General features: G+C 45.0%; 1 protein-coding gene across 5 annotated transcripts in view; it reads right to left on the bottom strand.

Annotated features, from left to right (window-relative positions):
• Positions 1–22,500, bottom strand: part of LOC128689868 (serine protease 42) — a 204,539-nt gene that overhangs the window by 92,213 nt on the left and 89,826 nt on the right. For 3 of the 5 annotated variants that reach the window (XM_070087554.1, XM_070087555.1, XM_070087553.1), the window contains exons 4-5: positions 7,914–8,096; positions 4,370–4,774 (exon numbers count right to left, since the gene is read on the bottom strand). In XM_070087554.1, the coding sequence (XP_069943655.1) occupies positions 4,370–4,774; positions 7,914–8,096 (588 nt within the window). Of the gene's footprint in view, positions 1–4,369; positions 4,775–7,913; positions 8,097–9,889; positions 10,472–22,500 lie in introns of those variants that run through there. The other 2 variants (XM_070087557.1, XM_070087556.1) reach the window with 2 other exon arrangements.

The following is a 22,500-nucleotide window of genomic DNA, read 5'->3' as shown; positions in this document are numbered from 1 at the left end:
AAAAGGTTAAATAAGCTGCATTACATCGTAGCATGATGACGCAAACACTCCACACGTTTTTAAATTCCACAATGACATACGAAAAGATGTATTATTTTGGTGTATCATCACTGAGGATATGAGAAGTTAGGCCCACCCAAGGTTGCTGGATCAGTGTAATGCGCGTGTGAGAGCAAGCACCGTGCTGTGCTTGGCCTGCTCTCCGACGCTGTCTCATGGGTCATGGTGCATCAACACATGCAGCAGACACTGTGCAGACACGCAGATCACGCGAGTTGCAGAAAAAAAACAGGTAAAAGGAGATGCGGCCCAGGCATGGCATAATATTAGGAACAGTGGAGGTTCTCATATTCCATCCACTAATCGCGAGAAACACGTTCACCAATTCACTTCGAACTACTCTAACCGAAAAATAATTCAGATACAAAGTAACAATAAGGAGAAACAGAGGAGTATATATGCGGACCAAACAGGTATAGCTCGAGAGGACATGGATGCAAATAGAGCAATACAAACAATATTAAGAGACGTACATGAATGGTATACAATACAGCATGGGTGTCTAATTTTCAGTATTAAAGACACTTTACAGAACAAGCTTTTATTGGGACTTAGATTCTTCAGGAGAGGACATGGATAGGACAGGAAAATAAATTACGAATCAATGAGACACACGAAGATTAGCTGCTCGGAAATGGTAAAATAAATAATAATATATATATATATATATATATATATATATATATATATATATATATATATATATATATATATATATATATATATATAATATTTATATATGTTTCGAACAAACAAATGGATATGAGGTAGAGAAGACAAGAAAAAGACTAGCTGTTTGTGTGTGTGTGGGGGAGAGGGGTTAAGGGGAAGAAAAAGACAAAGAAAATGAGCAAACTTCAGGAAGCTGAGATAATTTTAGCTGATGTGGACGGAGCCATTAACAGACCCATCAAGTGAATAAGCAGTCTTGAACGTTTCTAGCCAGTTATAATTCATACGTTTGCTGATGCACGAGAAAAAAAAATACGTGCACTCAGACGCACTCATACGGACGAGCACAAGGGAGTGAACAAGTATATTAACATGTTTCCGGGTGAAAAAAAAAAACATTTTGTAAAGAGGAAATTCATAAAGTCCTACAAGAAAATTTAGATAGCATGGGGAAACCGTAATAAATGGAGGCTATAAAATTAATGTAGAAAAGTAGAACACGATGGAAACAGGATTAGTATTAATGCTATTATTATTGCATTCTCGGGGGAAGCAGAAAAATAGGATAACCATCACGACGACGGTTATCCCAGGTTATCTTGTCTGGAATGCAGAGTATCGACAAATATTCGTACGACGACAATGTTTTGTCTCATGAATTTAATGAAAGCTGTCGTTGAGTGTAACGTTGTCTTAAGGGCTCTGATATAATCCTCAAGACATTACACATAAGAACGAATCTGAGGCTAATATAGAAGTGCCATCCACCCAAAAACCCACAGATGTCCTTCACTGGCAAACTTCGGAATACCTTTCAGGTATATACTACACTAATACTAAAACTAATTAGAATACATTGGACTAATATTATACAACACAGCGAAAAAAGAGAAAGTAACTTTTCCAGATGTCCTCAATAGTATTTTGGAGATATACGATAAATTAAATGAAATTCGAAAAATAAACAAGGATTTTTCATAGTGTAGACAGAGAGTGGACACATTTTCAAATTACGAATGAATTGTGAGAAACATAAATTGTCTTTTTACAAAACACCCGTGACTGAACACACTGAAAATTAGAGAACACCAGTATAGCTCTGTTACAAGGAGTCACACACTAAATTTGGCATTCAGGAAAAGTCTAAAGCTTTAAACTATACATATATACCGTTTATCAAGTGTCCTTATTTAATATTTGTCCTCCCATCACGTCTGCCCATCCATGTCTATCCATCAACCGATCTCACTTGTCTGTCTACCACCCAACTACTGAACCAAACCACTTATCCATCGTTCTACCCACTTATCTATACACACGATGTCTAGAATTTCATAGAACTCCAGGCTCACTCATTCACGCACTCGTCCAACTGCGTCAAACACTCGCTCATACAAGTTATTCTGTTACTCATCTTCCCATTGATCTCATTTACTCCCACTCCCTCACCCCTTCTCTCATTCATTCATTCATCTACACAGTTTTTTTCGCTCACCAACGTGCACTCTACTTAACCAGTGGGCACACCAGTGAGCTTCTAGCATAGTCTCAATCTATTTCATTCTCCTCCTATATGTTCTGGCCCCACAAGCGGTATTATACTCAATGCCCCTCGCAGAAGCAAGTATGTGCAAGGAAACATCGCAGACAGCAGGATTCGAACCCAAATCGGCAGTTCTCCACGAATGTAGATAGCTTTCAACCTGATATATTCTGATCCTTTTACACTGCGTTTATCTGCTCATGTACATGTTTCTAGTGGCATCAAGAGGTGAGGGAGGGAGGGAGGGAAGGAAGGAAGGAGAGGAAACTACCTTTTCGTTTTTCCCGGAACGTTGATGAGGAGCATTAAATTTTAACAGTTTGGGAACTTGTGGCAATAACTCCGGTTGTCGAGAGTAATACGTTGTTTCAACACGTTTTTGACAATTTTCGAAGGAGAAACATTTTCATGGGAGCTCTGATGTGTAAAGCATATTACACCACTTAACTGACACAAAGGCACTTACTCACCAGCTGTGAAACCAGAGCGAGTACCGACCACCACACACCAACCTGTCCTCCTGTCTATGTTATAGTTCTGCACAGAATGCTCCTCCCGTCATTTTTTCCGGGCTTTAACACTTTACAAAGATTATATGCATATTTTTTTTTTTTACTTTTGATTAGCCTAGATTAACGCATGTTAACCAATGTTTACGTAACTGCGTAAAGAGGAAAGACAATCAAATCGATAAGCTTATAAAATATATAAGAACATAAGAACATAAGAACGAAGGAACACTGCAGAAGGCCTACTGGCCCATGCGAGGCAGGTCCAAGTGATATAAGTTCAGTACACCAAATATGAGATACTAAAACTACTAAGAATTAAATTTAGAACTCAGACGAGAGCAAAAGAAAAGGAGATGTGCAAATCCACTAATAATATTGAGGAAGAATAAGAGCTGCCGAGATCTGACTGTATATCAGCTTATAAAAATATATTTCAAATTTAAGAAAGGAAAAGACCATAGATTCAAATTTCTTACTGTTGACAACGGTGAAGGACATAACAGTGTTCAAAACAAGCTTTTTGGTGCACAATGTTTCTCTCATTACATAGCTAAAACTGACAAAAGCTTTACATAGTGGCTTTTTTTCAAGGTTCCATAACTTTAAACATCTTGAGACAACACATTAGTAATAAGTAATTTTCCCAGTGTGGAAGATTTCTAGCATGAAAATCACATTAGTAATGGAGTGGCATAAATACTGGGACGTTTGCAGACTTAGGATTAATTTATAATATAAGGGACACCACAAGCTTAATCTCTGTTGCTGTAAATACAATTGGTAATAAGTATCTCACTCCCCAGCACTCGTGGATTTAATTTTCTCTGATATGTGAACACAATTGTTCACTCTGTGTCCGAGTAACATTTCAACCGCTCAGGTGTAACACTCATTCGAATTATTATTTTGACGTTTCAACACCTATTGTTCTAATCTTCTGGAGAAACTCCGTATTGTTGCGTTATTCACATTACCACTGGGCGCCTCCTGTCACTTAAACTTTTTTTCTTTAAGTGAAGCAAAAATGTACTGTTTAGTTACTCACTTTTCCACTCTCACTTGAAGGGCAGAGTGAACTACTGATATACTTCATGAAGCAGGAAGTAACTCGCATAATGTTCGTGTAGCTATTGTCAATAACATCTTTCTCGCATACACCACAGTATTAACAAAACTAAGCCACTTTTCGCATTGCCTTTGCAAGCGGCAATCAGTTAATTTTTCCCTCTCACTTTTTCATGCGATTTGTTTCTTCATGTCTGAACACTGTTTAGTCATTAATTTACTTCACTGAACAAATTTCAGACTTTTTTTTTCAGTAGAGCAATTAAAAGCATAAGTAAATTATCTTGACTGATACTGGGATTCAGCAATTTAATCATTTTAACTTATTTTTCAGCAGATATCAAGGCAACTGGAAAGTGGAATTTTAAATGCATTCCTAATTTATATCACAATTCCACAATATATGTCAGCTGTATCAACAAGCAGTAGGAAGGAGAAAGATCACAGGGTGCAATAAAGCAAGAACACATTTAAAGTGCAATAAAGATGAAGAAAAACAATGGATATCTTGTCATACCGAAACGACTGGCAGCAGGCTCGGGAGGACCCGCAGATAAAAACGGCGGTCGAGGCCGACTCGATCCTGGTCGAGCGAAGTCGTGAGGTCGATTGTCGAACGAGTCGAAGTGGTTAAAAGTATTATGCGGCCGGTTAAAAGAACTAAAATTCTCGTCCAAGTCGAGACTAGGTCTACCATTATCAGGTCGGATAAAAGGAGGCGGCCGCGGAGGTCTGTGGGGTGGTCTGAACGGTCTATCGTGAGGTCTGTGCGGTCTGAGAATAGACGAGGGTCTGTGGGTGTTGGGGAAAAAAGTGTCATCGTCGTGCTCGAAATCAGAATCAATGTGTGGAGGTCTGTCATGGGGTCTGTTGTTGTTGAAGGAGCTGGGGCGGCTGCCACCACTGAAGAACTGCTGGTGATCTGATGATGAGGTGAAGGCTCAGTGAGTGAGGGAAGAGTCACAGACCCGCTAATACTAAGATCAATAATGCTAGGATCACTAAGATCAGTAATACTATGATCACTAAGATCAATAATGTTAAGATTACTAAGATCAATAATACTAGGATCACTAAGATCAATAATATTAGGACAATTAAGATTAACAATACTAGCACCATTAAAATCAATAATACTAGGACCACTAACACTACAAATTGGCATTTTACACATTTATCCAATTAACATATAGTGTAAATGAGGAGTCCTGGTCGACATGACTTCAAAAAATTCATTACAGTCACTACAATACACTAAAAGTTAACAACAACAACAACAATATACGGCCCCTTTACATGTCTTGGTGATCTAATGACACGTACTAGTGCTACATTAGTGGTACATTAGCTTATGTATCAATCATTAATTAACCGGAGCTTATCTAGCTTTCCCAAAATTTAGCCACAAATATATGTGCAATATCCACTAACCCATTTAAACTTGTATGCAATATTGGCAAGTTGGAAAGACCTATTTTATAATGACCGTTTAAATAGGTTGCCTTGAGGCTGGCAGAGGACTCTTGATCTGAAGAATAGGAGCTCAGCCCCTCTTTCCCGTCTCAAATCTTGATGGCCTCCTATTCCCCAGGCGCTGTATGACCCCTGTGGAATTACCTCCTCAACATGGATATGTAATAATGCCAATGAAGACTAAACAAGTCCTCTTTTTTCCTACCATCCCGCCGTAGAAGCTCTACCACTAGAACGCCAGTGGGGTCATCATTCCCATTCCACCTCAGTCCTTCTTACTTTCGCCTCCTCCATATAAATCATCATTACCACACACTGTTGTCTCCAAGCTTGTTCGACAAAATATATTGGCCTGGTCTACTTTGTTTTCATTCACGCACTCACTTTCAGCACACTGTACCTCTTCCTTCCTCGCCTAGTCTTTTTCCTGCTTCATCTAATCCTTCTCCTGCTGCTGTCCTTCTCCCTAACAAAACATTGTTTGTACCTCTGACGTCCGCTGTTCACACTCAATGGTTTAATGGTATAATTATTTCCTTAGTTTAAACATGTGAAGGGCTAACCTCTATAGTGCCACAATACTGCATTCTATCTCTACACAAACCATTTTCCACCACAAACCTTAATTCTATCTTCCCATAAACCTTAACTCTAACTTCAGGCAAATTTGAATAGCAAAGTATAATTACTTCGTATAAAGCAATCCATGTTACGTAAGCAGCTAGGATTAATAGCCATTTTATAATACAAACAACTAGCGCAAGTTATGCATCTTCTACCTACTTAAGAGGAGTTGCCGGATGTTTAAATCAGTTTTATATCCTAGATACAAAGATGTATATTTTTTTACTCTGGCTCTCAAATAAAAAAAAATATTTGCATGTTAAAAAATGTGACTAAATTTTACCTGCGTTATCATTAAGTTATGGAAGAAATATTAAAAAATTACAAAAGAATTCTTAGCAATTTAACTACAAACAAGTAATTACTGTAAAGAAGAATATTTGTCATACCAATGGAAATGGAAACCATTTTTTAAGCACCTAGAAATGCAGATGTACCATTGAGTAATAATATAAAACAGGTAACCATTAATCCAAGAGCAAAGCTACGTATGGCAATTTTCCCCGTTTATTATACAATACTGTAGTGAAAAGTGTGGATACTGACGAGTACTAGAGAAATTACATGAGGAAGTGTCATATACATGGAAAAAGTGCACCCTGAAGAGTACCATATACTTGTTGTATGTAGAGTCATGTATGTAGAGGAAGTATGCACTGTCACATACATGGAAAATGTATGTACTGAGGGGTGACATGAATATAGTATGCATTAAGGATACCATATGCACAGAGGTAGTATGAAATGAGGGTACCAGATACTGTACATGGAGGTAGAGCATTTTAAGAAGTACCATATGAAATTTCTGAGGGCAGACAATGTTGGTGAAAAGAGATAAGCAACTAGAGTGGCTGCGATTTTTGTGGAGTAAAGAGGGGTATATGTATGTATGTATGTATGTATGCATGCTTGCATGCGATACATACATACATGTATGCATGTATGTATATGTATGAAACTTATGCATATGAGCGAGTATATTTGTTTTTTAAAGAGACAGAGTAAAATGCGAGGACTATGTCAATCAGGTGTTGACAGACAGCTGGGAACTACGCTGAGTGGAGACCTTGCGCACCTGTAAGGTTTCTGGGTGTTCATGTTTTCACTAGAGAGGATATGGCGTTGACTGATGGAGTGTTGTTTGTTGCACGCCTGGCCTGGAGAAGGGTTACTGTTACCCACTTTTTAGTGAAGAGTCAAGGGAGCGATATTTCTTAGAAGAGAAAGCAACTAGATTGATCACCTTGAATGGATTTTTTATATTACACTTAATTTTGAACTTTATATACATATATAAATATGGACGCACGTAGGATATATTATGAGTAATACACTAAGACTTACTTAGCCTTACCTTCTTACTCACCTGATCAGTTCATCTTCACATAACGAAGAGGTCGTCATAGATTATGCTCAGATAGAAAGCCATGGGGAAACTATACACAAGAATGTGTGACTATTGTTATGCATAAGTTCCTCAAATTTACAGTGGACACCCTTTCCTCAAGGGGCGTGTCTTGGTACTTGCAAAGGGCTCTTGATCGAAAGATTTGGAGCTGTATTCCGTTCGAAATTAATGATAACACTCAAAGAGCATTAGGAAAAAATGCAGAATATTTGTAAATTCAAATATTATTATAATTATAACTAAACCCTAAACCCACAAGGGACATACAGCGCTGAATTCAAGCAATAACAGTCAAGTAGGTCTACTCACTTCAAATATACCTGTAATATACCTGTAAATGGCTTCAAGGGTATCCTACACATTGTCAGTCCCTCCTGAGGCGAGATTTTCGTAGTGACAGCCTGGTCAACCGGACTGTTACTGCTAGCGGCTCGCAGGCCTAAATAGCCGTCACAGTCTGGCTGATCTGGTTTTTATAAGAGGAAGTAATCCAACTTCCTCTTAAAGCATTAATGCGACAACATTCTTACATGCAACAAGAGAGGGATCTACTTACTGACGTCGTTGCCGATGGCTCCCAGATTCTCATCGACAGCGTCGACTTTGTTCCTGGGCACGCAGCAGGACCAGATCATGCCTCCAGAGCACAGGTCGACGGGCTTGGAGCCCTGGAAAACGCAAGACACCGAGAGTCCGCAGTCATACTGATTGCTCTTGTACCAGCACTTCTGTGGAATAGCTGTGAGGGAAGAAAAGTATAAAGCCTTAATAAGGGTGATATAGTGATGGGGTGTTACGACAGGCGGATAGAGTGGGACTAGTTTCGTTGCAGACCTTTGCACTTTTTCCAGCTGTGTTGGTGGGTGGGTGAGATTGAACTTGGACTTGGGCTTTAGGTTGGGTGTAAAAAAAAATTGAGGAGTGGGTGGTGGTGTGATGGTAGGGTGAGGGGTGTGACTCTGGGCGGGATGCAGTGCGAGAGTGGGTGGGTGACATTGTTGGGGACGAGGATGTGAGGGATGACGTTAGGGTGGTATAAGTATGGACGGGATGTGCGGAGTGCGCGTTATATACAGTGGGATGTGTACACAATAGTTATCACTGGCAGGATTGTTGTAGTCAACTTTTTCTCTAAGTGAAAGGACCTTCTGACTCGGGAGAGTCTTGTCTGCTTAATAAAACTAGCTACATCAGCAGTGTGCTGATACCCTCTATGACATTTACACAGTAAGAAGAAAAGCTGACTGTTTCTCTGTCATATTCTATTACACATACAAGATGCTGAAACAATACACAGATAACCCTCATATTAGAGAAAAACTTGTGACGACGTTTCGGTCCGACTTGGACCATTAACTAGTCACACACACCAAGTCGGGCCAAAACATCGTCACAACTTTCTTTCTCCTATTTATGTAGTTTCAGTTACGGTATTGTGGCTTTTCATTCCCTAAAGTGTTGAAATGTGTCAATCTGAGCTGGGAGACTTCAACAGGACAACGAGGACAGCATCAAGTGTTCCAGTAAGGGTTCATCAGTTATGACATCTTCAAAGGTTTCCTTCGAACAGAGCTGGAATTACCGCACCTCAGGCTAGCCTAACCCAAACAAAGGATTGGCTAATTTGAGGGGATGGGTATGGTGGCTTGTGGTGGGCATATTGAGTAGGTAAGGGAGGCACATTTTTTAGGGAATACGTTAGCTAGTAGAACATTAGCATGGGAGAGGGGGATGTGTTGGCATCGAGTGGGCGTATTAGGGACGTTATGTGGATGGTGTAGCTGGGGCTGTGCAAGAGTGTGTGGCATAAATCAGAGGTGTGTGCGATCATTTGAGGAAACTGGAATGTGCGATGATGAAAATTCAAGAGGTACATGAACAGTGCAGCATTCTTAGATCTGTTGGTGTGAACCAAGTAAAATGATCGGAAATTTTCTATGGGTAAAATCTGAGTCCTATTCTCGTAACGTAAGCTGCATGCGGATGTGAATGGCGTGCTATGCAATGGTGCTGTACTAAATGCTAATGTGCAGGTTTAAGGACAGTATGCGTGTGATGCTAAAGGTGCAGACATAAATCACACGTGCAAGTCATGCCAAAAGATAATTGCAACATTAGACCTGTCTTCACAATTAACACCTCATTCATTAGGGTCATAATAATAAAAGCAAAAGTTAACACCTCTCCCCCCTCTCTCTCTCTTTCTCCCTCTCTCTCTTTCTCACGACCGAGATTGTAAACATAGGACAGCCTCACAACCAAGCACTGTAGATGGTGCCGTCTACAAAGTCACATGCTGCCAAGGCCACCTGTTGCTCTTGTAAAATCACTGGTCCACACCTCTGTTCTCGTTGTTTCTGGAGTCAGAGGGATGAGAGTCATTCAGAATCATGTTATACAAGAGTCTGAGATCGACATTAAAGTGGGCGTTGCCGGAGCTCGAGTTGAGACCCCCCTGGGAGTTCGGAGACCCTGAAGGAGCGGGAGGGTCTGTGAGGTGGCTAACTTCTAGGCTGCCGACGTTGACCTCACCTGCGTCCGGACGTGATATGCTGCCCTCGTTGAAGATGGACCCAGGACCTGGGGCGGTGTTCACGTCGCTGTAGAAGTCGTCTGGGAACTTTTGCTGGGGGCCAGGAGAGGCCTGTGGGAAGCCGCTGAAGACTAAGAGCGCTGAAAATACCAGAAGCTTCATGATGAGTACTGATTCTGAAGGTTTCACGAAGTCAGTACTGATACCCGTCGTTGCATTTCTTGTTGGGTGGAGTGAGCGAGAAAGTAACGGAGATGTTGAGACTAAAGATCTACTGTATGCTATTGACCTCCATATTATACCACTTCTTTCTTGTAAGTATAGAAAAAATACATCCGACGAAAAGTATTTTTCAGACGTCAGGCGACGTTTCGAATGTAGTTTCCTCAAGGGTTTCGAAAAATAAACACTAAGAGAGTGCAAGGGAAAACTAAAGCGGTTCGAGAATTGGCTGGTACTCCTCCACCTTCCAGGAGTTAGATTAAACACTCATATTTGATTTAGGCGAAGAAACTTTAAGCCCTCATGTTGAGGGTTGAGAAGTGCGGGTGCTGGTGAGTGGCGCCGTGTTCTGAGCGACTCACAGCTTGTGACTGGCTACACTGCTACACTCTCCACCCTCCCTTCTCCTGTTGCCACTCGCCGCCGCGTTCACTCTACCACGTCCTCTTACATCACCTCGCCAAGGCTTCAAGGTTTTCTTTTTCCTAATTTTTTATCAATACTTTTGTCTCAACTGACTCAAGTTGCAACACTACGAAGGCTGATCAGATTATTAACTAGTGCAGCAGCAAATATAAACTTCTCCATTGCACAACAGACGTGGTTAGCCGGCCAGAGTTGCTGGCGTACTTCGCAGAAACACCATCAGTTAAGCATCAAAAATGAACCTTATTCTCATTATGCATATCGCAAATGATAAAATTAGGTCAGAATATTACGAAAACTGCTATTTGTGAATAATGAGTTGCTACCGCTGAAGGCTTTCCGTTAGAAAGGCAAGAAACTTAGACTTCGTAGTTCTGACCCAGCTTTCATGTTTTCAAGGGCAGCTCGGCTGGCGAAAGTACTAGCTGATGTTAAGTAACATCATCAGTGGATCATTGTTATTTGTCGGCAGTGCTGTGCCGGCAGTGCTGCCACACATTCACTGGAGAGACGATGGCTCAAGCAGCCAAAAGAAGAGAGAACTGTACAAGGAATCTAATAAAGGGTTCCTTTGTCTTAAGAGGGACGCCGCCTCCAGCGGACACCCTGAGGCTCCATTTCGCAAACGTGCAGTGAAACATAATAGTGTACAGACATCCAAAGAAAAACAATTTAATAAGCACTGAGCTGTGGCCCAGTTTGCTGAAATATTACGTTCATAATGAAAGGCAATCGAATTTGATCCAAGGGAGGATTAGTCTAAGTCCTTGGAGCAAAAGCCCATCACCCCCTTTCCGGCACCTCCCTTGATGGGTCAGCTTGATGGAGAGGGCCTCAGCTTGAGGATGAAATATACCGACTCACTATTTTGTCAAAATTGCACATGAATGCATTTGTACACTTTAAAAAGTCAATATGTTGACTTGGTGTTCCTACACGCTCTTCCCTAGCTTTTGTTTTCTAGTCCGGTTAATGCTACATGACAGAATCTACCATTGCTTGCCTCTGACGTTAAAGAAGTGGAGACACGATGATGACTAACATGTTGAAAGTGAAAGTATAAAGCAGTATATAGCCGGAGAGTTTTTAGGTAGTTTAAAGGAAACTGACGCCATCAACAACCTCATCTTGGAAAATCCGCTAGAATTTACACTGTTTAAGAACATTTTCTTCTTCATAACAGAGAAGATGGGGGGGGGGAAGGGAGAGAGACAGAACGGAGGTGGAAAAGAAAGGAGAAAGACGGAGGCAATAAGGAAAATGAGAGGGGATGGGCGGAAGGAAAGAGAAGTGAAGATAAAGGAGATATAGAGGAAATTTTGTTGCATAAAAATCCATATTGGTAAATTTTAAATTCTGGGTCAGACTTTTTTAATATAAGCAGACTACTTAACCCAGCAAAAATAGCCATTTCTTGTGCAAATTATTTTTTGGAGTACATCTATACTAAAACAAACATATAAATCAGCTCAAAATAAATTATTGCCACTTGAGAGAGACCAGTGAACTGGCCGCAGGTCACTGGTACGGGTCCTTCCAGGTCCCTGAGAGTAAGCTGGCCGCAGGTCACTGGTACGGGTCCTTCCAGGTCCCTGAAAGTAAGCTGGCCGCAGGTCACTGGTACTGGTCCTTCCAGGTCCCTGAGAGTGAACTGGCCGCAGGTCACTGGTACTGGTCCTTCCAGGTCCCTGAGAGTAAGCTGGACGCAGGTCACTGGTACTGGTCCTTCCAGGTCCCTGAGAGTAAGCTGGACGCAAGTCACTGGTACTGGTCCTTCCAGGTCCCTGAGAGTGAACTGGCCGCAGGTCACTGGTACTGGTCCTTCCAGGTCCCTGAGAGTAAGCTGGACGTAGGTCACTGGTACTGGTCCTTCCAGGTCCCTGAGAGTAAGCTGGACGCAGGTCACTGGTACTGGTCCTTCCAGGTCCCTGAGAGTAAGCTGGACGCAGGTCACTGGTACTGGTCCTTCCAGGTCCCTGAGAGTAAGCTGGCCGCAGGTCACTGGTACTGGTCCTTCCAGGTCCCTGAGAGTAAGCTGGACGCAGGTCACTGGTACTGGTCCTTCCAGGTCCCTGAGAGTAAGCTGGCCGCAGGTCACTGGTACTGGTCCTTCCAGGTCCCTGAGAGTAAGCTGGACGCAGGTCACTAGTACTCGTCCTTCCAGGTCCCTGAGAGTAAGCTGGACGCAGGTCACTGGTACTGGTCCTTCTAGGTCCCTGAGAGTAAGCTGGCCGCAGGTCACTGGTACTGGTCCTTCCAGGTCCCTGAGAGTAAGCTGGACGCAGGTCACTAGTACTGGTCCTTCCAGGTCCCTGAGAGTAAGCTGGACGCAGGTCACTGGTACTGGTCCTTCCAGGTCCCTGAGAGTGAACTGGCCGCAGGTCACTGGTACTGGTCCTTCCAGGTCCCTGAGAGTAAGCTGGACGCAGGTCACTGGTACTGGTCCTTCCAGGTCCCTGAGAGTAAGCTGGACGCAGGTCACTGGTACTGGTCCTTCCAGGTCCCTGAGAGTAAGCTGGACGCAGGTCACTGGTACTGGTCCTTCCAGGTCCCTGAGAGTAAGCTGGCCGCAGGTCACTGGTACTGGTCCTTCCAGGTCCCTGAGATTAAGCTGGCCGCAGGTCACTGGTACTGGTCCTTCCAGGTCCCTGAGAGTAAGCTGGACGCATGTCACTGGTACTGGTCCTTCCAGGTCCCTGAGAGTAAGCTGGCCGCAGGTCACTGGTACTGGTCCTTCCAGGTCCCTGAGAGTAAGCTGGACGCAGGTCACTAGTACTCGTCCTTCCAGGTCCCTGAGAGTAAGCTGGACGCAGGTCACTGGTACTGGTCCTTCCAGGTCCCTGAGAGTAAGCTGGCCGCAGGTCACTGGTACTGGTCCTTCCAGGTCCCTGAGAGTAAGCTGGACGCAGGTCACTAGTACTGGTCCTTCCAGGTCCCTGAGAGTAAGCTGGACGCAGGTCACTGGTACTGGTCCTTCCAGGTCCCTGAGAGTGAACTGGCCGCAGGTCACTGGTACTGGTCCTTCCAGGTCCCTGAGAGTAAGCTGGACGCAGGTCACTAGTACTGGTCCTTCCAGGTCCCTGAGAGTAAGCTGGACGCAGGTCACTGGTACTGGTCCTTCCAGGTCCCTGAGAGTGAACTGGCCGCAGGTCACTGGTACTGGTCCTTCCAGGTCCCTGAGAGTAAGCTGGACGCAGGTCACTGGTACTGGTCCTTCCAGGTCCCTGAGTGTGAACTGGCCGCAGGTCACTGGTACTGGTCCTTCCAGGTCCCTGAGAGTAAGCTGGACGCAGGTCACTGGTACTGGTCCTTCCAGGTCCCTGAGAGTAAGCTGGCCGCAGGTCACTGGTACTGGTCCTTCCAGGTCCCTGAGAGTAAGCTGGACGCAGGTCACTAGTACTGGTCCTTCCAGGTCCCTGAGAGTAAGCTGGACGCAGGTCACTGGTACTGGTCCTTCCAGGTCCCTGAGAGTGAACTGGCCGCAGGTCACTGGTACTGGTCCTTCCAGGTCCCTGAGAGTAAGCTGGACGCAGGTCACTAGTACTGGTCCTTCCAGGTCCCTGAGAGTAAGCTGGACGCAGGTCACTGGTACTGGTCCTTCCAGGTCCCTGAGAGTGAACTGGCCGCAGGTCACTGGTACTGGTCCTTCCAGGTCCCTGAGAGTAAGCTGGACGCAGGTCACTGGTACTGGTCCTTCCAGGTCCCTGAGTGTGAACTGGCCGCAGGTCACTGGTACTGGTCCTTCCAGGTCCCTGAGAGTAAGCTGGACGCATGTCACTGGTACTGGTCCTTCCAGGTCCCTGAGAGTAAGCTGGACGCAGGTCACTGGTACTGGTCCTTCCAGGTCCCTGAGAGTAAGATGGACGCAGGTCACTGGTACTGGTCCTTCCAGGCCCCTGAGAGTAAGCTGGACGCAGGTCACTGGTACTGGTCCTTCCAGGTCCCTGAGAGTAAGCTGGACGCAGGTCACTGGTACTGGTCCTTCCAGGTCCCTGAGAGTCAACTGGCCGCAGGTCACTGGTACTGGTCCTTCCAGGTCCCTGAGAGTAAGCTGGCCGCAGGTCACTGGTACTGGTCCTTCCAGGTCCCTGAGAGTAAGATGGACGCAGGTCACTGGTACTGGTCCTTCCAGGCCCCTGAGAGTAAGCTGGACGCAGGTCACTGGTACTGGTCCTTCCAGGTCCCTGAGAGTAAGCTGGCCGCAGGTCACTGGTACTGGTCCTTCCAGGTCCCTGAGAGTAAGCTGGACGCAGGTCACTGGTACTGGTCCTTCCAGGTCCCTGAGAGTAAGCTGGCCGCAGGTCACTGGTACTGGTCCTTCCAGGTCCCTGAGAGTAAGCTGGACGCAGGTCACTAGTACTCGTCCTTCCAGGTCCCTGAGAGTAAGCTGGACGCAGGTCACTGGTACTGGTCCTTCCAGGTCCCTGAGAGTAAGCTGGCCGCAGGTCACTGGTACGGGTCCTTCCAGGTCCCTGAGAGTAAGCTGGCCGCAGGTCACTGGTACTGGTCCTTCCAGGTCCCTGAGAGTAAGCTGGCCGCAGGTCACTGGTACTGGTCCTTCCAGGTCCCTGAGAGTGAACTGGCCGCAGGTCACTGATACTGGTCCTTCCAGGTCCCTGAGAGTGAACTGGCCGCAGGTCACTGATACTGGTCCTTCCAGGTCCCTGAGAGTGAACTGGCCGCAGGTCACTGGTACTGGTCCTTCCAGGTCCCTGAGAGTAAGCTGGACGCAGGTCACTGGTACTGGTCCTTCCAGGTCCCTGAGAGTAAGCTGGCCGCAGGTCACTGGTACTGGTCCTTCCAGGTCCCTGAGAGTAAGCTGGACGCAGGTCACTAGTACTGGTCCTTCCAGGTCCCTGAGAGTAAGCTGGACGCAGGTCACTGGTACTGGTCCTTCCAGGTCCCTGAGAGTGAACTGGCCGCAGGTCACTGGTACTGGTCCTTCCAGGTCCCTGAGAGTAAGCTGGACGCAGGTCACTAGTACTGGTCCTTCCAGGTCCCTGAGAGTAAGCTGGACGCAGGTCACTGGTACTGGTCCTTCCAGGTCCCTGAGAGTGAACTGGCCGCAGGTCACTGGTACTGGTCCTTCCAGGTCCCTGAGAGTAAGCTGGACGCAGGTCACTGGTACTGGTCCTTCCAGGTCCCTGAGTGTGAACTGGCCGCAGGTCACTGGTACTGGTCCTTCCAGGTCCCTGAGAGTAAGCTGGACGCATGTCACTGGTACTGGTCCTTCCAGGTCCCTGAGAGTAAGCTGGACGCAGGTCACTGGTACTGGTCCTTCCAGGTCCCTGAGAGTAAGATGGACGCAGGTCACTGGTACTGGTCCTTCCAGGCCCCTGAGAGTAAGCTGGACGCAGGTCACTGGTACTGGTCCTTCCAGGTCCCTGAGAGTAAGCTGGACGCAGGTCACTGGTACTGGTCCTTCCAGGTCCCTGAGAGTCAACTGGCCGCAGGTCACTGGTACTGGTCCTTCCAGGTCCCTGAGAGTAAGCTGGCCGCAGGTCACTGGTACTGGTCCTTCCAGGTCCCTGAGAGTAAGATGGACGCAGGTCACTGGTACTGGTCCTTCCAGGCCCCTGAGAGTAAGCTGGACGCAGGTCACTGGTACTGGTCCTTCCAGGTCCCTGAGAGTAAGCTGGCCGCAGGTCACTGGTACTGGTCCTTCCAGGTCCCTGAGAGTAAGCTGGACGCAGGTCACTGGTACTGGTCCTTCCAGGTCCCTGAGAGTAAGCTGGCCGCAGGTCACTGGTACTGGTCCTTCCAGGTCCCTGAGAGTAAGCTGGACGCAGGTCACTAGTACTCGTCCTTCCAGGTCCCTGAGAGTAAGCTGGACGCAGGTCACTGGTACTGGTCCTTCCAGGTCCCTGAGAGTAAGCTGGCCGCAGGTCACTGGTACTGGTCCTTCCAGGTCCCTGAGAGTAAGCTGGACGCAGGTCACTGGTACTGGTCCTTCCAGGTCCCTGAGAGTAAGCTGGCAGCAGGTCACTGGTACTGGTCCTTCCTGGTCCCTGAGAGTAAGCTGGACGCAGGTCACTGGTACTGGTCCTTCCAGGCCCCTGAGTGAATTGGCCGCAGGTCACTGGTACTGGTCCTTCCAGGTCCCTGAGAGTGAACTTGCCGCAGGTCACTGGTACTGGTCCTTCCAGGTCCCTGAGAGTAAGCTGGACGCAGGTCACTGGTACTGGTCCTTCCAGGTCCCTGAGAGTAAGCTGGACGCAGGTCACTGGTACTGGTCCTTCCAGGTCCCTGAGAGTGAACTGGCCGCAGGTCACTGGTACTGGTCCTTCCAGGTCCCTGAGAGTAAGCTGGACGCAGGTCACTGGTACTGGTCCTTCCAGGTCCCTGAGAGTAAGCTAGACGCAAGTCACTGGTACTGGTCCTTCCAGGTCCCCGAGAGTAGGTTGGACGCAGGTCACTGGTACTGGTCCTTCCAAGTCCCTGAGAGTAAGCTGGACGCAGGTCACTGGTACTGGTCCTTCCAGGTCCCTGAGAGTAAGCTGGACGCAGGTTACTGGTACTGGTCTTTCCAGGTCCCTGAGAATGAACTGGCCGCAGGTCACTGGTACTGGTCCTTCCAGGTCCCTGAGAGTAAGCTGGACGCAGATCACTGGTACTGGTCCTTCCAGGTCCCTGAGAGTAAGCTGGACGCAGGTCACCGGTACTGGTCCTTCCAGGTCCCTGAGAGTAAGCTGGACGCAGGTCACTGGTACTGGTCCTTCCAGGTCCCCGAGAGTAGTCTGGACGCAGGTCACTGGTACTGGTCCTTCCAGGTCCCTGAGAGTAAGCTGGACACAAGTCACTGGTACTGGTCCTTCCAGGTCCCTGAGAGTAAGCTGGACGCAGGTCACTGATACTGGTCCTTCCAGGTCCCTGAAAGTGAGCTGGACGCAGGTCACTGGTAGTAATCCTGCCCGGTCCTTGAGGGAGCTGAACACAGGTCACTGGTAGGTACCGGTCCAGCCAGGTCCCCGAGAGACCACCTGGAACACAGCTTCGCCACTGTTCGCTGAGGTTTTTATGGAAGCACAACATCAGTTCCACCCCCGCGCCGCCAGCTGTGCTGGTTTTAAACGACAGTGAAAGGATTCCAGAGAGGTCAATGCGAGGAGGAAGTCAGAGCGGAGAGGAGAGGCAGAAAGAGAGGAGACAGAAGAGAAAAGAGGTAGACATGGAGGTGGTAAAACAGAGGGGCAGCAGCGAAGGGGAAGAAGGGCAGAAAAGTAAGGGCATGAGAGAAGGGACAAAAGAGGCATAAAAGTGTTAGAAAATGCAGGAGAGAAAAGAGAAAGAGGCAGAAAAAGATGGGGGCAGAAGAGAGGGAGAGAAAAAGGCGGAAGAGGAGGAGGAATAGGAAGTGGGAGAGAGAGGTGGGGGTGTAAAACACAGGAGGGAAGGCGAGAGAAAAGGTGATGGTGGTAAAGGGAAAAAGAGAGGTGAAGACAAAGATATTGGAAAGAAGGGAAGACAGGTTAGAAGGGAAGAACAGACAAGGAAAAGGAGGAATGAGTGACAAGCGAAAGAGGGAATGTGGTAACAAGAGATTAGGGAGAGAGAGGAACAAGACAAGGGAAAAGAGGAATAAGAGAAGCGAAATGGGGATATGAGAGAGAAGGAAAAGGAAAGGGAGGGCAAGGGTGGAGATGACGGGGAGAAGGGAGAGTCTCTTGGACCGGATGTTGACGAGAGGTCACAACGATGGACCACTCGCCAGCAACTCCTGGGATTTCCATGTGACCGTCAGATAATGAGAAAGGGAAAGTGGGCAGAGGTTGAATAATTATAATCAAGGGGAACCACTACACCCATAAGTCATACAGCTGGGGAGGTGGAGACGGGAGAAGAGTGAATGAAAGTGGTAGGGATGATGATTAGACAGAGGAGAGGGTGACTATATCCTCATTAGGAGTCTATCCACAAGCCCATTTATAAAACCAGAGTGGGGGGAGGGGCGTCATAAGAACGGTTAGACAGTCTTCAGTATTGGGACCTTTGTTAACAATATACATAAATGACTCAGATGAGGGAATAGGGACACAAGCAAGTTTCCTGATGACACTAAAATAAGCTGTCATTTAAATTCTGATACGTCTAAAAACGCTAGAGGAAGATCTGGATAGGTTGATGCAATGGTTGAAGTGGCAGATGCAGTTAAATGTAGACAAATATAAGAACCATGGCACTTATATACTACAGAATGTAGATCTCGATCACTTTGAATGTGAGAAAGATTTAGGGGTTCTTGTTAGCAGTAATCTAAAGCCAAGACAGTGCATAAATGGTAGCGATAAAGCTAACAGAATTCTTAGCTTCATATCAAGAAGTACTAGTTATACATCAACTTTATATATCTCCGGTAAGGTCCCGATCAGATAGATAATGCTGCGCAGTTCTGGTCTCCATATTACATAATGGACCTAAATGCGCTGGAAAACATACAGAGAAGAATGATGAAGTTAACTTATGACACTGAGCTGGACTGTAATTATTACTGATTCTATGTCATCACTAAAGGCGATTGACTCACGTAATGACTAACATGCTCGCTGAAGAAGATAAGAGGTAGTAACGTATAATTGGATTGTGTCTAAGATAAAGTCGAAAAGTTAACCTCCCCCCCCCCCAAAAAAAAAAAGGATCCTTAAGTAGAATGTAGGAATGTAGTCAGAAGACTGAGATCTATCATCCACTACGGAGCAACTTGCAATGTGAACAGACCGACTGATGTAGTAACCAGGCTTATGTTTGGTTACAAGTATTTCTGGCAGCAGAATCTTCAACATCAGATTAATGTCTTAGTTTGCTGCTGTGCATAAGGTCAAGATTATTACAAGTCTCCCACTAGATTCAAAACCTGTGATTTTAAGGTATCCTCGCCTGAAAACAAGAGTGATTTAAGTATTCCCTACCTGACCAAGGTAACCCACCTGACCAACATCTGTAAGATAGCAATTATATAACAGGACGGTCACCTATTAACGTTTACACTTTGACTGCACCTTTCTCAAGGACATCACTCGTACCATCCTTCCTGGACTGACTGGCCAATGAAACTACTTCTCTAGATCTTTCCTCTTACTAAAAAACTTTGTAAACATATAAATTAGCTCATATAATAAAAATAAAACAACCCATCATCGAAATGAGCAAGTAAATAAGATTTTCAGTTCGTAAAACAAATGCAGGAAATTTATCTTAACCCACTCTACAGAAAAGACAATGTTGAGCAATCGCCTCGCAACCGAATGGACCCTCGTAAGATTGCTAGACAAAACGAGCCGTATGAGCAAATCATCTGGCTGTGATCCTCATAATATCCTGGCTGTGATCCTTACTGCCCATGTTGAAGAATTAGACAAGCGCAACAACTGGATATCTCTATTTAGTAGACGTTGGTGAAACGTCTACTAAAGATAACCAGTTGCTACTCCTATGTCTAATTCTTCAACAAGTCTGTATCATATACCATTGATGCTTGGATATCTACAGCCCATGTTTACTTGTCAATAGATAGGTACCTATAGTTTGTCGATTGATGTGGCTCTCGTTCTAAGGAAAGACTCCAATGGAAATAAGCCAAACTATTATGCTGTCTTGATAATTAACCCTTAAAGAGATCATTTTCTTAATATTTCCAATGAAAGGAAGTGTATTATGCTTGCATTGTTTACATATTATGTAACACTGCTCCACTGACTCAAAGTAAACACACTAGCGGCTCGAGTTGTTCCATGGTAACACTAGCAATGGGCGCGGCCGAGTAACAACATTTACAGTAAACTAAACAAACATATAGTGAAGGGTTAGTGCACACGTGGTAAAGTGTAAGTTTATCTAAATTTATCATGCATATATTTCTCTTGTGTTTTTATGATTGTGCATAGAAAGCTCATTACACAAACTTTGTATATATATATATATATATATATATATATATATATATATATATATATATATATATATATATATATATATATATATATATATATATATATTTAAACTGGGTATTGTTATGTTCGTGCGGATGAAGGGGGGAAATTCAAGATCAATTAATATTTTTACTTTCTTGGGGAAGCACTAAATCCACACGTCGTACGGTGCAGGAGGAATGAGTGGGGTAGAGAAATAATTAGATCTGATCCTCCTGAAGGGGCAAGGTCTACTTAGGATTAGCCTCAGCTACAGATAGCCAGAAGAAAGACTATTGCCACGTATGACGTTCAGCCATCAACAGTTTTACTCGATACCATTTTCAAGAATACCATTTCAACTGTAGCTAGTTTCTAGACACATTTGGAACAGTTTAGCATAATAGCACAAGAGATCTCTGATCAGCTGAGTAGCAGAGCCATAGTGGGTGCGGGTCGCCGTCCTGGCCGTCCCTGGTATTTTGAATTTGTACCTCGTGAAAAGTAATGATCTCCCACACTCGTGGGTCTACCTGCAATCTTAGTTTCCAGTGTTAGTATTTATTTTAAATTTTCTTCAATTTAATACAGAGATTACATACGGATGGCAGTAGAAGATGAGGTAATCAGCCACTCAGCCTTAAAGTTGTTCAGTAAATTAGTCTAAGGTATCTTAGACAGAGGCATTGTACACCTTCAAGACCGAGGCATTGTACACCTTCAAGGCTCAGAGACTAATCACCTTATCTTGCACTGCTTTCCTTGCAAAATCTCTGTATTGAAGTGAAAAATTCACTGGTTGGTGAAGCGTCTTCAAAATAAAGATACCCAGGAGATGCTCGTGTGTCTAATTCATCAACTTGTCGGTATCAGTTACTATTAATGCAATGATGCTATATGGAAATACTAAAGTATTTAACTTGCGCACGAAAATTCTAACTCCCATGACACAAACTACAAACGAATCCTGTTAAGTCGTACGAAGGAAACTCTCCGAGAAGTACTAAGAAGCCACGTCACTGGCACAGTCCTTCTTCAGGAAGTACAAAGGTATTAGACTTGCACAATACAACAGGGAAAGTAACCCAACTGACCCACATCACAGAGCAACTGAGAGAGACAGTGTCGGGATCCTGCTTACAAACCTCCCTCCACCTCCCCAAGCCTTCAAAGGCAGGGGGCGGGGCGGGGGGGGGGTTGAGGTCTTGATCTATGGAACAAACTTATCCTGACTGCGTATCATTCATTATTTTTTATTAATTTATAATAAGGGCTGCGCTAAACCCTCAGAGGTCATACAGAGAACACAGTGAATGGAGGGCAATCAAGTTCGATCTAAGGGAAGGATACGTTCATTTATTTTGATCAAGAAACCTTCGCTGGTATCAAGGCATCTTTCGTGGGAAAGATTACCTACCATTAACCACGTGCCGTAAGACCTCTAATGATTTAGGATTTCCCAAATAATAACAGTATAATTGCCTTCCTAACATCTTAAAATCAAGTTGTTATTGAATTACAAGACGCTATAGGAACAATAATTAATGATGAAAGTATCCTACTTTTAGTGCTAAAATTGAAATTTCCTAATGCTAACAATCCTTCAGATAGGTGAACATAATGTGAAATGTCATGGTTAAACACGAGAACACGCAAGTGACATCCATGTCAATGCTACTACAAGCGACATCCCTGTCAAGCACGAGAACAGGCGACATCAGTGTCAGACAAAGTAACAGGCGACCTCAGTGTCAAATACGAGAACAAGAAAGAGGCACCAATGTGTCAGGGTCATTCAGACTAATAAATACAATGAATTTCGTTAGGAAATATCGTGACTTTCTCTTGTACATGTCTCTTATGTCCGCCCACCCTTCAAGGAAGGTTCCTTGATGCCGGTGAGCAAGTCTTGATCCATAGAATCTTACTGGCTCTCCTCTTCCTTGGACCGAACCTCGTTACTAACCTACTCTATAGGTTCAGCACTTCCTCCTAGGTGTAATAATTGCATTCGTCTCCTTGAATGCTTTGTCAACGTCTTCTGAACCCCGTTTGGC

Source organism: Cherax quadricarinatus, chromosome 22 (assembly GCF_038502225.1).
Source record: "Cherax quadricarinatus isolate ZL_2023a chromosome 22, ASM3850222v1, whole genome shotgun sequence".
NCBI lineage: Eukaryota > Metazoa > Arthropoda > Malacostraca > Decapoda > Parastacidae > Cherax > Cherax quadricarinatus.
Note: the sequence above shows the minus strand (reverse complement) of the source record. Positions and strands in the feature narration are given on the sequence as shown.